Here is a 15,004-nt window from a genome sequence, read left to right on the forward strand (position 1 = left end):
CAAATGCTTTTATATTTTTTTTCGCGTGCTTACTTTCATCATCATTTCGACCTGTGCAGAGATTAAAAGACAAACAAACAAACAAAGTTCAAAGTGAACATATACGTATATATATATATATATACATTCCGTATATTTTTCCTTATGAAATTCATTAGAATCCATGACATTCAAATTTCTATAACACACGCGAAACCTTGTCACCGCGCGTTAGAATACACAGTCGCGGCTACATGCATTTTCTATAATTTAGGAACAACAAAATGTACAATGTTTTGACTCAATTTAATTTAAAAATATAACCATGTTAAATTAACGTATAAATACTACAAATGTGTGTTTAAAATTAATTTGTCACTTTTTTTCCTTGCAATGTTTGTTTGCGTTATTTAACTTTGCAACGTCATCTGACGTCACAAGCAGCTCTTACGTCTACTTACCACGTCAGTTTTGAAGGGCGCTAAATTCACATTAAAGATTAACGAAATAAGCAATTATGAAGAAGGAAAATGAGAGAATGTAAATATAAGCATTGAATTAATATTTTTAGCTGTCTTCGGTCCTATAACACACGCGCGGTATACAATTTGACAGCCAAAATTGTTAATTCAATGCTTATATATATATATATATAAGCTCGGTGAATATTGTACTTCGAAGATGGTTAAATCATTGTATTGACCGAAAAAACAGCAATAATAGTTTTATTATATGATTCACTGATAAAATGATAAAGCTCATTACTTGTTTCCATTTAATTAAGTCCTAGCCAAATACAAAAGAGAAGCAGAATTAAAACGTTAATAAGCCTTACAAGTCGTTTCAATATGAAGATTTTTTATCAAGTTTAGTTGCTATGAAAAAAATATAATGTCAGTCTTTTTTTTTTACTTTTTTAATAGGAGAGATTCTCAAAGGAAAGAGTATTATCAGGGAAAATTGACTGCCATAAACTAAAGTAAAAATTAATGTTTAGTAAAAGTGTTGGAGGGGTGTCCCTGCATCCCTTCTTACAATCATCACCCAAATATATCTATATTCGCTAATGTTTTGTTCACATAAAAAAGTCATAGTCGTTTAAATAGCTTTCAAAAACAATTTGTATCAATTCGGAATTTCCCTATCTATTTTTAGATCAATGTAGAGGAAATAAATCCTTGTATTGACCTGGAACGTCACTTGCAGATCAATACAACGTAGTATTTTTCTAACATAGTTGGATCTCAACCAATCAGAGAGAAGGAAATTATTCAATCATATAATAAATTTATATGATATAATATACATGTCATATGAAAGTATGTTATTGTAAAAAACAAGTCGATATAAACATTCAATAATTAACACACATCACACTGACAGAGACGATTCAAAAAAATTATATTTTATGAAGATATCATGCTCAGTCAAGAGGCAATTGAAACAAAGCAAATTATGACAGAGCAAACGAAGCAACGTAAAACATTAGAGGTGAGATGAGGTTGCCTGGGTTGGGGAAACACTCGCCTTGTGTCTCAGTCCTTTTGAATGATCGTGTGAACTAAACCCAACAAGCAGGTGGTAATTGGTATTTTGCTATCTAATGACGGAAATTGATATTTAACATGATTCTAAGCTTTATGTCTTTCTCTAGTGATATATATTCACATAAAAGGCAAACGATTCTATAGTTGCAGAACTGTAGTTCTCCGAACAAAATATAGACAGACCGGAGAGCTAGAGTGTCATTGTAAAAACTGTTTATTTATTGTCCACAAAATATTGCGCTTAGTTCTGGATTAATTCTTCCAAATTCTTATCTCAATCGCAAAAAAAATAAATAAATAAATAAATGAAAAATTCCTTACTCCTATATGTACTCTCGTAGTTGACATCTGCACGAAAGGCGTTGGACCGAATTATCTGGCAAACCAAAATGGCAGTATGCATATAGCCGAAATTTTCGATGATCTCAATTTCAGGGAAAATAAATCGAGAAAGAGCACACTTTATTGTGCGCAATAAATATATAATTTTTACAGTGGGTGGCACTGTACCTCTCCGGTTTGTCATTATATTTTTTTTTGAGAGCTACAGTTCTGTAGCTAACGATTCTACAGCTACTTCTATCTCGAGTTCAAGGTCATATATCGAATCAACATATGAATAAAAATAGTTATTAATCGATAAAAAGTCATCGTTTCTAAACGTCGTAGACAATATTTCATTCACATGAAAAGACCGTGTACTAGTATTCTTTATTAAAGAGTTATTCTTGTCTGGTTTCTGATCTGACTGAATGATACATTAAAAAGAACTTTAAAATTAAAATGTAAGGAATAATAAAAATATCATTTTTATACCTCCTCATAAGTGGTACGTTAATGGTTAACTGAGTTTAAATTCAAGCAAAGACTAATTTTTTCCTGAATGACAAAGAAAGAAAATATCATTCCCTTTTCTGTTTCTCGAAATAACTATAATTAAACGCTGAATTAAGATTAAAATTTTAAACAACTGGAAATTAGAATAAAAAATAATCAAATAAATTTGAAAACATAAATGGAATAATGTTTAAAATTAACCAAATAAATATGATTTTCAAAACAAAAAACATTTTTAGTTTTTTGACCATTTCGAACGAAAATTCAGGAAAAAAGTGTTCTCTCTCTCTCTCTTTCTAACTTAATAAATAGTCAAAACATTTCGTTTTTGTACCTTTTGTGTTTTTAATGATCATATACTCACTTTGAAATTAATAAAAACGAATATAAAACAGTTTAAAAAATAAATAATTCCCCCTATTATTTGTTAATAGAGGAAGTAATGATAAGCCAATATCTGTTTAAGTTAAAATTACTAGTATCTATTTTAATTCGATAATATCATCTGATAAACTATGTAGCATTTTTTGTGCAAAAACATTTAATCTTTTGAAATGAAACTAAGCATCACATTATTGGCAGCAGTATTTCTTTATGCTCAATATCAGGGAAAAATGACTTTTACCTAACCTTACTTGTAAAATTAAATGTTCATATCATCGAGTATTAAGTTGAAAATTCGTTAAGTTTTTTAAAAAGCTGTTGATTTTGATAAAATGTTATGAGTTCAAATATTCCAAAAAATCCTTGAAATTTTGAGTATCCACATCTGATTCACACCACTTTTCGAACATATTGATACATATTACTCTTGAAGTTTTTCCTTCTTCACTGTTAATAAAAGAGTAAAGAAAGAGCATTGTATGAATGTTATATATACGCCGACTCTACGTGGCACCTGATCCCACCTCTGATGTTTTGGAGGTCCGAGTTTGCTCTGCACCTAATTGTATTTTTATGGACTTTTGAGCTTTAATACTATTTGTTATCTACATATAATTCATAGTATGCATAGATCCTTTTCTTATAATATATTTTGCCTAGGAGTTATTCTCCTTAGCCGCCATCTTGTAGGGCAACATTCCCAGATCCCTTCATTATTCAACCAAGTTCAATTTGGGATACTGGATACTGAGGTAAAGATAACACTATTCATCTTATGAATAAATGTTTGTTCAAGCCTCTATTAATATGAATTTTTAAGACTGTTAATACTTTCCTCCGTATATTTCTTGCATGTATGTTTAAAATTGGTTGCCCAAAGAGGTTAATTCACTACTTTGCCCTATAAGATGGCGGATAAGGGGTAGTAGAAAAAGTGTCTATTGTCTTACTTTTTTGGTCGTTTATATCTACTTTAATTTTCATTCTGTCTGGAACTTCAATTCCGCTGACTTGTAAAACGCTTGTAAGTATTTCTGGAAGAGCACCTTTGTTGATAGCCTTCGTTATGTTTGATTCTGGACAAAACTTAATGATCAAGGCTAAGAAAGTAAAAAAAAAAGAATAACAATGTTATTGTTTTATTTATTCAAAGTATTGTATCACGTACGTCTGGCTTCAAGACCATTATCTGATAGCAGACTGAAGCCTTTTTTATGGAAATCCTCGTTTTCATTTAAAGGGACATGAACAAAGTCACAGCTGAAAATATTCAAATTGTTTTTTTATGTTTGCAAATACTAAATATTTTTAATAATCATCAAAAGATTAAATTTCAGTTGTTGAGATACAAGACAGATTTAGAGCTTAAAAAACCATTGTTATATGAACAAGGTCCATGTCATGATTGTCATTATTTCTTTACATAGATTAAATAAAAATAAAATATATTCATTCAAAGCAGATTTTCCAATAAATAATTTAACAGTAATTCTAAGGACCATTAAACGGTTTCTAGTGATTTACTGGATTTTGTTTTGTTATAAATGTGATATTTTTTTATCTGTAAACAAAAACAAGGCACAAACCTTGTTTATATTATGAAGATTTTTATGTTCTGTATCTTCTTTGTAAATCTACAGATGGTGTTCAAATTCTTGATAATAATCTAAATTGTCTTAATTAGGAATTCTAAACATTAAAATTGGTTTTAAAAAATCAGCTGAAATTGTGTCTATGTCCCTTTAAAGGGTTTGCTTAAAAAGTTTTGTTTTTTTTTTATTATTATTATTTAATTAAATTCAAATATATAAAGAACTTTTTTCACTATCAAAGAATGTTAAAAGTTATATTGGTACGAAATTCTGTTTCCAATTGATGGTTTTAGAGCCTTGTGTTAAGAATATTACATTCTGGTATATTTTCAATAAACAAATTTTTAGTATATATTTTTCTTGACTTTTTAAAGACGTCATGAGTGAGTGTGAAATGGTCATACATAAATTTTGAAAATAGGTATCCTGGAATATTAAAAGTATATTCCACAGTATAAAACCTAAAATATTAATGAATCATGAGAATAGCACGAAAATTGTTCGTGGGATTTAAAAATATTGATACAATGTAATATTACAATATTCATCCCCCAACCCCCTAAAATACCATGGGTTCATGGGTTTGTCCAAGAAGAACTGTATATTAAATAAGTTTTTTTAATTACAACTTCATCAAGTTTAACTTGCAATGAATTGTGGTACATGTACATTAGAAATTCTTTTATAAATTTGAAAATACTCATATATACTTAAATAAATAAAAACAGAATGCTGCAGTCCAAATTAAATAAAATCTTTACTGTTAGCGCTTTCAGCTATATTCATTCAGATATTTAAAAATTTGGTGAACGAATGCATATTGGTTTGCAATATTGGTCAATCAAGATTGCTGAGTATCTATCTAGTCTTATACGGCAATTTTAATGTTTTAGGATACTTCACCAGATGAAAACTCTGAAGAATTTTCAATATGAAACTAATTGCATCTTGGATGATTTTTAGCTTCATAAACATGCATACAGGCTTTTACTACCATTATAAAAAATTGTGGTTGTATCGGTCATTTATGAATTATTTCCAGTACATTATTTATCTAACTTACTTTATTCGATTTGTTTATTCATGAAACCGGAAGAGAGTTATCTTTTATTTCCAAACGTATTTCGAGACTTTTCATTGGTTACCTCTAAATTTATTGTCAAATCACATTACGGCTAACTTTTACACTCATTCTATTGTTAAGAACAGTATTTAAACCCGAGCACAGCGGAGCTCTGGGCTTCTACTGAGCCAAACCTTGCATTAAGGTAAATATCAGGAGTTGCCTCACACTATTTCCCTTACTAAATTTTGATTATTAATTCTTTATTTTTCTAACTTAGTTCTTTTTTTTCACTTAGTTATCATGGTTATTTTTTCTAGAAAACCACATTCATTCCCCGGGATTATTAATTTGTTGTTTGAAATTCTCATATACAATTGTTAAACTTTATTAAAGATTTAAAACGTTATCATCTATCTATTATTTAATTACAAGCCTCACTACAGTCGGCTCAAACTTACCTGGAAAGAAAATCAAAAAAGTTCATAAAGGTTGAAACTTAACATTATTGAAAGGAACATCTTTAAAAAACATAGGTAATCAAAGATTACGAAGCTCACCTCGACAAATGTTATCAGTTTAACTAATGCAAATCTCACATCATATTTTCTTAATATTTAGTATTCATCCCAACAACAATATTCTTGCAAGTTGTGTTTAACCCCTTACATGGCATACACACATTTCTACGCGTGACGTGAAAAACGTGTAGTGTAAACAAATATTCATAACTTTGTTAATACTGCAGATATTAAGGACTTCAAGTTCATTCGGATTGATCTGTTCCCAAAACTTTAACCTGGTCTCTTGTATAGAAAATATAGGTCAGATCCAGCATCCGAAGCAAGTCTGATAGTGTCCATCCTTAGATGCATTATCCATGCAAGTCTGGTTCAGGTAGGACTTATAGTTACTTGGGAATGAAAATGAAGGTCAGATCCAGCATCTGAAACAAGTCTGGAAGTATCCATCCCTAGATGCATCATCCATGCACGTTTGGTAAAGCTAGAGCTTATAGTTACTTGGGAATGAAAATGTATGTCAGATCCAGCATTCAAAGCTAGTCTGGTAGTGTCCATCCCTAGATACATCATCAATGCAAGTTTGGTTAAGGTAAAGGCTTATAGTTGACTTGGGAATGCAAATGTAGATCAGATCCAGCATCCGAAGCAAGTCTGGTAGGGTCCATCCCTAGATGCATCATCCATGCAAGTTTGGTTCAGGTAGGGCTTATTGTTACTTGGGAATGGACTTGCTCCTAAAACTTTAACCTGGGACGCCAACGCCGGGAGTATAGCATTAGCTCACCTCGACTTTGTCGAGGTGAGCTAAAAACACACACAACGCGAAGTACGAACCTTTTACATCAGTAGTGGCTGAATGCCCAACTACTACAAATTTATAAATGTTAACGTTGTTCCCTCCCCTAAATAAAAGACGAATAATATGTACCTACATTATTGGCACTGTCTAATGGTATTCATCTGCAATATAAATATGTCAACTTTGCTTGATTTTAATTTAGATTTTTGTATAGGTATATACTTACTATGATCAGTTTGTTGTAATTCTTTGTTTTGTGCTAGCTTTGTATGAAGAATCAGACCAATTCTCATTAGTTGCACTTTTGATATAAGGAGTTCAGACTCGTCCGACCACAAAAATATTCTCAAAAAAGAAAGAAGAATACCATCTTCTAATAATAAACCAGAATAACTGATACAAGATTTTGTCCTCAGTACTACATGCGTTGTGCTTTTTTCCTGTTGAATACTTTGAATTTCACATTGCCCTGATTTTTCAAATTCTAGATTTATTTTTCTCATCTTGTCATCCATATTTTTGGGAAGCAAGGACTCGAACGGTTTGAGGGCCATATCTGTTGGATTAATTATACTCCCTTTCAAAATGATCCAAATGTCTTCATTCACTGCAACAAAACAATTTCATATTTACTTAATATCAGAGTACTTCTGAAAACTTATATACTTTAAACAATCTTTCATATGACAGATAAAACTAAAGAAAATTAAGCATTAAAGCCATATATGGCGTATGTTCAATGAAAATTATTAGACTAAAATTATAAGAACTTATAATTTGTATCATTACTTTATATGAAGATAGAACTTTTCCGTAAATTACAAACTCTAAGTCAATTGCGTTATAAAGATACTAGTATCACAATTTAATTTGGATTCTCGGAATTTTCTCCGACTCGGAAGAAAATACAAAAGATTTAAATAACACATTACAGAGAAGATCAAATCGTATTATTAGATAAAACGAGGTGTTCTCCATGTTCAAAATTGTATGAAAAGCTTTAATTTAAATGTATTAACTATATTTCTTTACTTAATTTTGTATTTTTCAAAAATATATTTTTTGGATCAGTTACGCCCTATATGGCTTTAACCATTTTACTCAGATACGTATACCTTCAGTTGTGAGATCACAAGACAACAGGTTATGGAACAATTCTGACAAAACAATATCGATATCGCAAGTACATTCAGAAAACGTCCATGTCAGATGTGTATACAAGTGAAACTTTCCTACTTCAGATCTTGTTGTGGATACATTGGTGGCTATACGAAGAGAGAAAAGGTTTGATGATATATCTTCCAAACTCTTGAAAAACTATACTGTGGTTTCATCATTATATTGCCTACATATTTATGCTAGAAATATTACTTTTTGATTAATATCAAATTCGTCAGATATTTATTTGTATTGTAAAGTATCCTAATATTAATCAAATTATTTAATTTGCTCAATTTATTTTTTTTTTCTTTACATCAGTGTAGAAACAGTTGGAATATCTTACCAAAATTTATTCTGTTAATATTTCACTTTTCCAACATTTTTAAATTCTATTTACCATAATCAAGAAAGTACTCTTTAGGATCATATATATATCCAAAAACTTCCAGTGTGTCGACTTTCTGCTCTTCTAAAATTTCGTTGATTTTTATGTCCTCGAATACACACTGAAACACCCTTTGAATATTTTCTTCCAAAGACTGATCGTTTCTAAACGTAAATGTTATGACGAGACTTCCCTGTCGAATTTCTTGAATAGAAGTGTCGTTGTCTCTTAAGGCAGGTCTTTCATTAATTTCTTCTATATTCAATTCGCTTGCTCTTTCTGTTACAGCTTGGAAAGCTGGATCGTCTGAGTGTAGAACAGCCGAAACTTGGACTGAGGTACAATAAATAAAATAATTCGTTTAGGTAAAACTGTTTTCATCAAATATTTGAAATAAGAATATTATGGTAAATTTAAATTGAATGAACTTTTATCAATTTTGATGTCTTTCATATTTGTAATATTACCCTTGATAAAAATAAAATATGCATGTAAGAAACAATTGTTCATACATTTTGCAGCGGATCAATACAATGTTATATACGAGGGCTGTTCAATAAATAGTGTCCACAGTGCTTGGAAAGAAATAAATAAAAACATTTTTCAAAGATTAGTTCTTAATGAATTTACTTAAATATTCTCTTTGAATTAAAAACACATGTCCGTAACATTTTTATTCAATTTCTAATAGTTTTTAGAACACATGTTTGAGTATGACCCTCTTATACTGGAATATGGAGGATCCTATGATTTCCTGGACTTGATTCTTTTTTCTGAAAGGCGTTTTTTTTTTTACAAGTTTGGAAAATGAAACAAGTCAAGGATTGGAAGACCTGGCGAATATTGTTGGAGTGACAAAACAATAACATCTGTTTATCCCCAACACTCCTTGACTCTTCATGGCGTCTGGGTTTGGACGCTGTCAGGAAGAAATTTAATATAGTGGATCCCTGATTTTGTTTCCATCCTCTCATAAACCTTTCGATTTTTTGCAAAAATTTCCTTTCTAGGCCTCTTTAGTAATTAGACTGCCTCCCGAATAAGAATTTGAACAAGACCACTGATTTTTAAGAAAATGGCCTTATAAAACGGTTTTGTGCATTTGCAATTCTTTGCTCTTACTTAGACCTTGGCGGGTTTTTTTTTCTCAAGTAAATCTTATTGTAAATTTGTTTTGGGGGTTTAAAACAATGGATTCAATTTTCATTAATTCCTTGAATTTCAGACAAACGTGGATAGCTCAGTCCAATTTTTAATTTTTCTGATAATTGTTTAGATGTTCTTACACGCTGTCGTATGACCATATGGTGACTATCGGGTGACCATTGAAAGTGACCATTGAGTATTAAGATTTTTTATTGTCAAATGTTTCTTTAAAACAGTGTAAACTACCCCAAAATCATACCTATCAATTTTGTTATGCGTCTTAAAGTCAAACAAATATCACCTGTGACAATTTGTAGAATTTTAGCAAAACGTACATAGGTTGTTAAAAATTCTTTAGGTTAAAACGCACATTAGTTGCTATAAATTTCACATGGTTCAGGGAATATTTTAAGGATTCTCAACGAGTTTTACAGCAGTTGTAATGAAGCATTTAATTTCACTTTAATTTACTGATTCTTTACCATTCATTTTTCAAGCAGTGTCTCAATTAGCGCTTGTTTTCCAGCTTCTCACAATGTCATATAATATCTATGTTGTATGTCACAGAGCTCAGGACATTATTGATATTGAATAGTCCGTGTATGTTACAATTTACAAAATGTATACTTACCTCTTCCTGTTGATGTATATTGTATTTCACCACGCCGATTGTCATGCATTTCATAAATAATGATTTTATTAGTGTGACCTCCTTGTATTACATTGACACAGCCATTGAATGAAGAATCAATATTCATCTCAATAGAGTTCTTCTTTCCCAGTTGTACTGCATCAAAGTTTGGTTCTTTTTAAAGTAAACAAAAGTGTACACGAAGTCTTTTTCATTAAAAAAAACTGTTTCTTCACACATTTATAAATGTGAAAATTATTTCAACTTTTATAGAGAGAAGATGGGTGGACAAACAGAACAATGATCATATAGTAGTATGCATATCTATTATAAGGTATTCGTTCGTTTTATACTGTTATACTGATTTTCAATCAGCACAGGATGCATGTAAGCCAACAGGGGGTACAATCTGAGAGAGGGAGAGGGGGAGGGAGCTATGGGGCTTTGAAGCTGAGATAACTTCTTTCTTCTCACAGAATGTACGGTTTGGGGCTTACCGGTATGCCCTACCTTCAAAGATTATTGTGTTGTGATATAGTAGCATTAAGAAAACTTGTTTGGTATGATAATTCTTGCTAGCAGTTGTCTTCATAATGTACTCTCCAGGCCAATGTAAAATTAATTAAAACAAGAAAACCAGTTTCTTATTCAATTATTAGGCAGTGTGATGCACGATTTAAACACAGATGCTTGACGTATGAAACCTTTCTTTTCAAAAATAAACATACTGTTGTTATTATTACAGTATTGGGAAATTTTTACTCATGAAAAGAAAGATTAAATACGTCAAACACCTGTGGATTACTAGATTAAAAACTTGAGTTTCCTTAATTTCATTTTCAGCCACTTTCACTAATTATGCCATAAAACAAGACTTTTGATGCTGATAGTATTTCTTATAAATTATAATTTACAATACAAATACATGTATTGAAATCATACTTTAGTTAGCAATTTTATGGATTTGTAGAATAAAGTCTTTTTCGGATACTGTATATAATATACGATTTATTAGAAAAGATTTCATTATTTCTTGCAGAAGTTGCTGGCACGATATAGGACCCATCACTGCTCCATGAACATTGGTACCTATGTAGTATAGGTATAAATTTGCAACACACTTGCAAATAATTGCTGGTGTTTCAATATGAGTGAAAAATTATCGAAAGGGCGTGGAAAAATGCAAACAATCAAACTGCTTCTTAAAGGAACTTTCTGCTATATAACATCCTAAATCACGGATTCCATAACAAACATGTATCAAATACAGTTCAAATAATGAAAATTACCTTCATTGCATGCCAAGCCGACTTCCCTAAAGAAATCCACACCAAATTCTTTAAGTTCACGTCGCTTACTCATCCTGAACCCAATTTCCATCAGTGTTTTCATAGCTATGTTGCTGTCGTTGTCAGATAATGTCTCATCCTCATTATCTTTGATATGTTTTTGCCATATCCTCCATATTCTTTGGATTTCATCTGCTATTCCTATGTGTTCCTCTGGAATTTCCTCGATCGAAAACCAACCTAAAACTGGTAAGCCAATTAAGGATTCAAATGCTCCAGAACGGAATATATCACACAGGACTGGAAGATTTAGTTTGCTCACTCTATTCTGTCTTTCCAGAACATATTTTGACCTATCAGACAGGGTGTCCAAAGGAACTCCCTCCTTGAGTTCCTCATATCGTTTGAATTTTAATTTCAAAATATTTTGTAACAATTTGGTACATGGTGTCTTTAGACATGTTCGTAGGATTTCAAAGTTAACTGATCCCCCGTCAGATTCCTCGGTACTCATAACTTCTTATTCCATTTCTCATGCCTTAAAGAATTGTTCTTTAGATTTATTGTTGACACCTACCTCAGGATTTCCATATTCTTCGCGACTAAGTGTTTCTCAAATAAACCTGAATAAAACAATGATTGTAAAATGGAACTCTTTACAAGATATAAAAAATAAAAATCATCATACTGTATGTGAGAGGGTGCGTGGGTGTTGGGTCGGGGTAGGGCCCACAGCCACACCAAAAATCGATTTATTAAATCTTATTTATGATGTATTCTTTTCAGAATTTGGGCAAAAATATATCTCAAATCAATCAGCTACATCTCCAATGCAATTTTAAGTACTTTGTTCTCTTGACAAAAAGAAAGTGTCTACCGTTTTCGTATGGTTGGGTTGCAATGACTACATAATAAATGTTCCTTAAGTGAATGTAATGGGACGTTCTTGGTCATTCTGAATGAACATATGAGCTAAATACAGGTATTGTTTGTAAGAAATATGAGGGATAATGTAAGGGCAATATGAAATGATCGTCTATGTCGTAATTTTTAAAGGTGATATTTTGACACGACGCACTATAAATAACATTGCGAAGATTGAAATCAGACCCCCTTAAATGGGCTAGTCACCCATACATAATACAGTGATGGGTGGTGGAAAATCTGAACTTATCAATTAATTTATCTACTGAATACTCTTTAGGAGAAAAAAGAATTAAATAAAAAAACGATATCTACTTTTTCAATGCGTATTGAAAAAGACAATAACTCACGTAACAACAGTTGTCGTATACAAATAGTCCCCGTACAAAATGGTGGGTATATTCGATCGTTTTCGGTATACATATGTTTTAAGGCTGTATGTTAAACAATTTACTATAAAACAGAAATTCTATACTTACTAAGATCAAGTGTTCACTAAACCATTTCCCCCCAAATGGAACATTTCATTTATATCAAAAAATACTATGGCACTATAATCAGATAATGTGCAGGAAGTTCAATTTGTTATGAAAAATCGATGTGCGCATGTCTAAAAAGAATTAATACTGAGAATTGAAAAAAAAATACATTTTCAAACTAGTGCTAATTGTAACGGGGACCGTTACAGATGTTCCCCAAACGCTCCCCAACTCCCTTTCATAGTAATATTCCCTGTAAGCGTAATTAAATAACTTTATGCATTTGAGACTTTAACAACGTTTACCCAGAAGTGTACCATGTTCATTCAAATTTTATCATTGCACACTTGCGCATGTTAATGCATGTGCGTAATGACCATATCATATTCTCTACACAATCTATATATTTTAATATGCTAAATATTAAAGTACTAAATCCAAAAGTATTTTAAAAAAAACGCTCATTCAAGTGTATTTTTGATTTTACCCATTTCACGTGCACGCACGTGCATACATGAGCATGGTGACCATACCTTCCTGTAGAAGTCCATTACATCTAAATGTTCTAAATCCCACCCTGTTTGGCTGAAAACCAAGAGAGTTATAGCTGTTTAAAGTTTCAGCCAATCAGAATGCAGCGCACCTACACGCACGTGTATGTATGTGCAGGGTGACCATACCTTCTTATAGAAGTCCATTATATATATATATATATATATATATATATATATCTTATTCAAATCACAAATTGTTTGGTTGAAATTAAAACAAGGGAGTTATAGCTGTTTAAAGTTTCAGCCAATCAGATTGCAGCGTTTGTACACGCACGTGTATGCATGTGCATGGTGACCATATCTTCTTGTAGAAGTCAATTATATATATCTATTTTCCAAATCCCATCCTGTTTGGTTGAAAACCAAGGGAGTTATAGCTAATTAAAATTTCAGCCAATCAGATTGCAGCGTTTGTACACGCATTTGTATGCATGTGCATGGTGACCATATCTTCTTGTAGAAGTCCATTATATATATCTATGTTCCAAATCCCATCCTGTTTGGTTGAAAACCAAGGGAGTTATAGCTATTTAAAATTTCAGCCAATCAGATTGCAGCGCACGTGCATGCACATGATTTCATGATAATTCTTATATATCATTTTGTAGGATATCCTAATACATGGCTATGTTCAAAATTTCAAAGGATTTCGTCAGAAAACAAGAAAGATATTGAGACTTAAGTTTCAGCCAATCAGAGCGTAGCGCACGTGCATGCGCGTGAGATCTTCCCATATTGACCATGTCATCTTGTTTATACTACTAATACATCCTTACATTATGAATTTCAAAACATTTCATCAAAAAATAGAAAAGTTACGGCACTATACATTATATTGGTTATTCACGTGTTGCACGTGCGCGCTCTTGCAAGCACGTGCGCGCAAAATGACATTCGTTCCGCAAATCTACATAACATGTCTACTGACCCTAAAAACATTTCACCTTAGTTGGATGTGTAGTTTACGAGATCATTCGCGGACAAAAAAGTGCCCAGGAAGAAGAAAAATAATAATAACTAGTGCTAATTGTAACGGGGACCGTTACAGATGTTCCCCAAACGCTCCCCAACTACCTTTTGGTGCCATATTCCCTGTTATCTCTATTAAATAAGAAATACTTTATGGAATTTAGACTTAATCAAGGTCTTCCAAAAAAAAATACAAAATATATTAAAAAAATAGGCATTGCACGCTTGTTCATGTGCGTAACGACCATATTATCTTGTCTACACTATCTAAAATTTTAATAATATCAAAGCATTTAATCCAAAAGTATTTAAAAAATGCACTCATTCGAGTGTATTTTTTATTTTACTCATTTCACGTGCACGCACGTGCAAGCACGTCCATAATGACTACACCTTCTTGTAGGAGTCCCTTATATTTATCCAAGTTCTAAATCCCATCTTGTTTGGTTGAAAAACAAGAGAGTTATAGCCATTTGAAGTTTCAGCCAATCAGATTGCAGCACACGTGCATGCGCGTGATTTCATGAATATTTTCTGTATCATATGTTAGGATATCGTAATGCATGACTATGTTTTAAATTTCAAAGCATTTCGTCAAAAAACAAACGAGATATAGCCATTTAAAGTTTTAGCCAATCAGATTACAGCACGCGCGCATGCGCATGATTTTATTAAAACTTTAATATATCGTGCTGTAGATCTTCATAATGTAGGACCATGTTCAAAATTTCAAAAGATTAT

At 31.7% G+C, this 15,004-nt stretch overlaps 1 protein-coding gene across 1 annotated transcript; it reads right to left on the reverse strand.

Annotated features, from left to right (window-relative positions):
- Positions 1–3,697: 3,697 nt before the first annotated feature.
- On the reverse strand, positions 3,698–12,844 carry LOC134280803 (uncharacterized; the record flags this gene model as incomplete). The annotated part of the gene is made up of 7 exons (XM_062763257.1): positions 12,741–12,844; positions 11,338–11,960; positions 10,049–10,222; positions 8,284–8,604; positions 7,841–7,990; positions 6,952–7,332; positions 3,698–3,847 (listed from the first exon to the last, which is right to left on the reverse strand). Coding segments are annotated over exons 2-7 (1,690 nt in total), but the record flags the coding sequence as incomplete, so codon positions are not given.
- Between the last annotated feature and the right edge of the window lie 2,160 nt (positions 12,845–15,004).

Source organism: Saccostrea cucullata, unplaced genomic scaffold, assembly GCF_032062105.1.
Source record: "Saccostrea cucullata isolate Sc308-1 unplaced genomic scaffold, CSIRO_AGI_Scuc_v1 ctg6004, whole genome shotgun sequence".
NCBI classification, from domain to species: domain Eukaryota; kingdom Metazoa; phylum Mollusca; class Bivalvia; order Ostreida; family Ostreidae; genus Saccostrea; species Saccostrea cuccullata.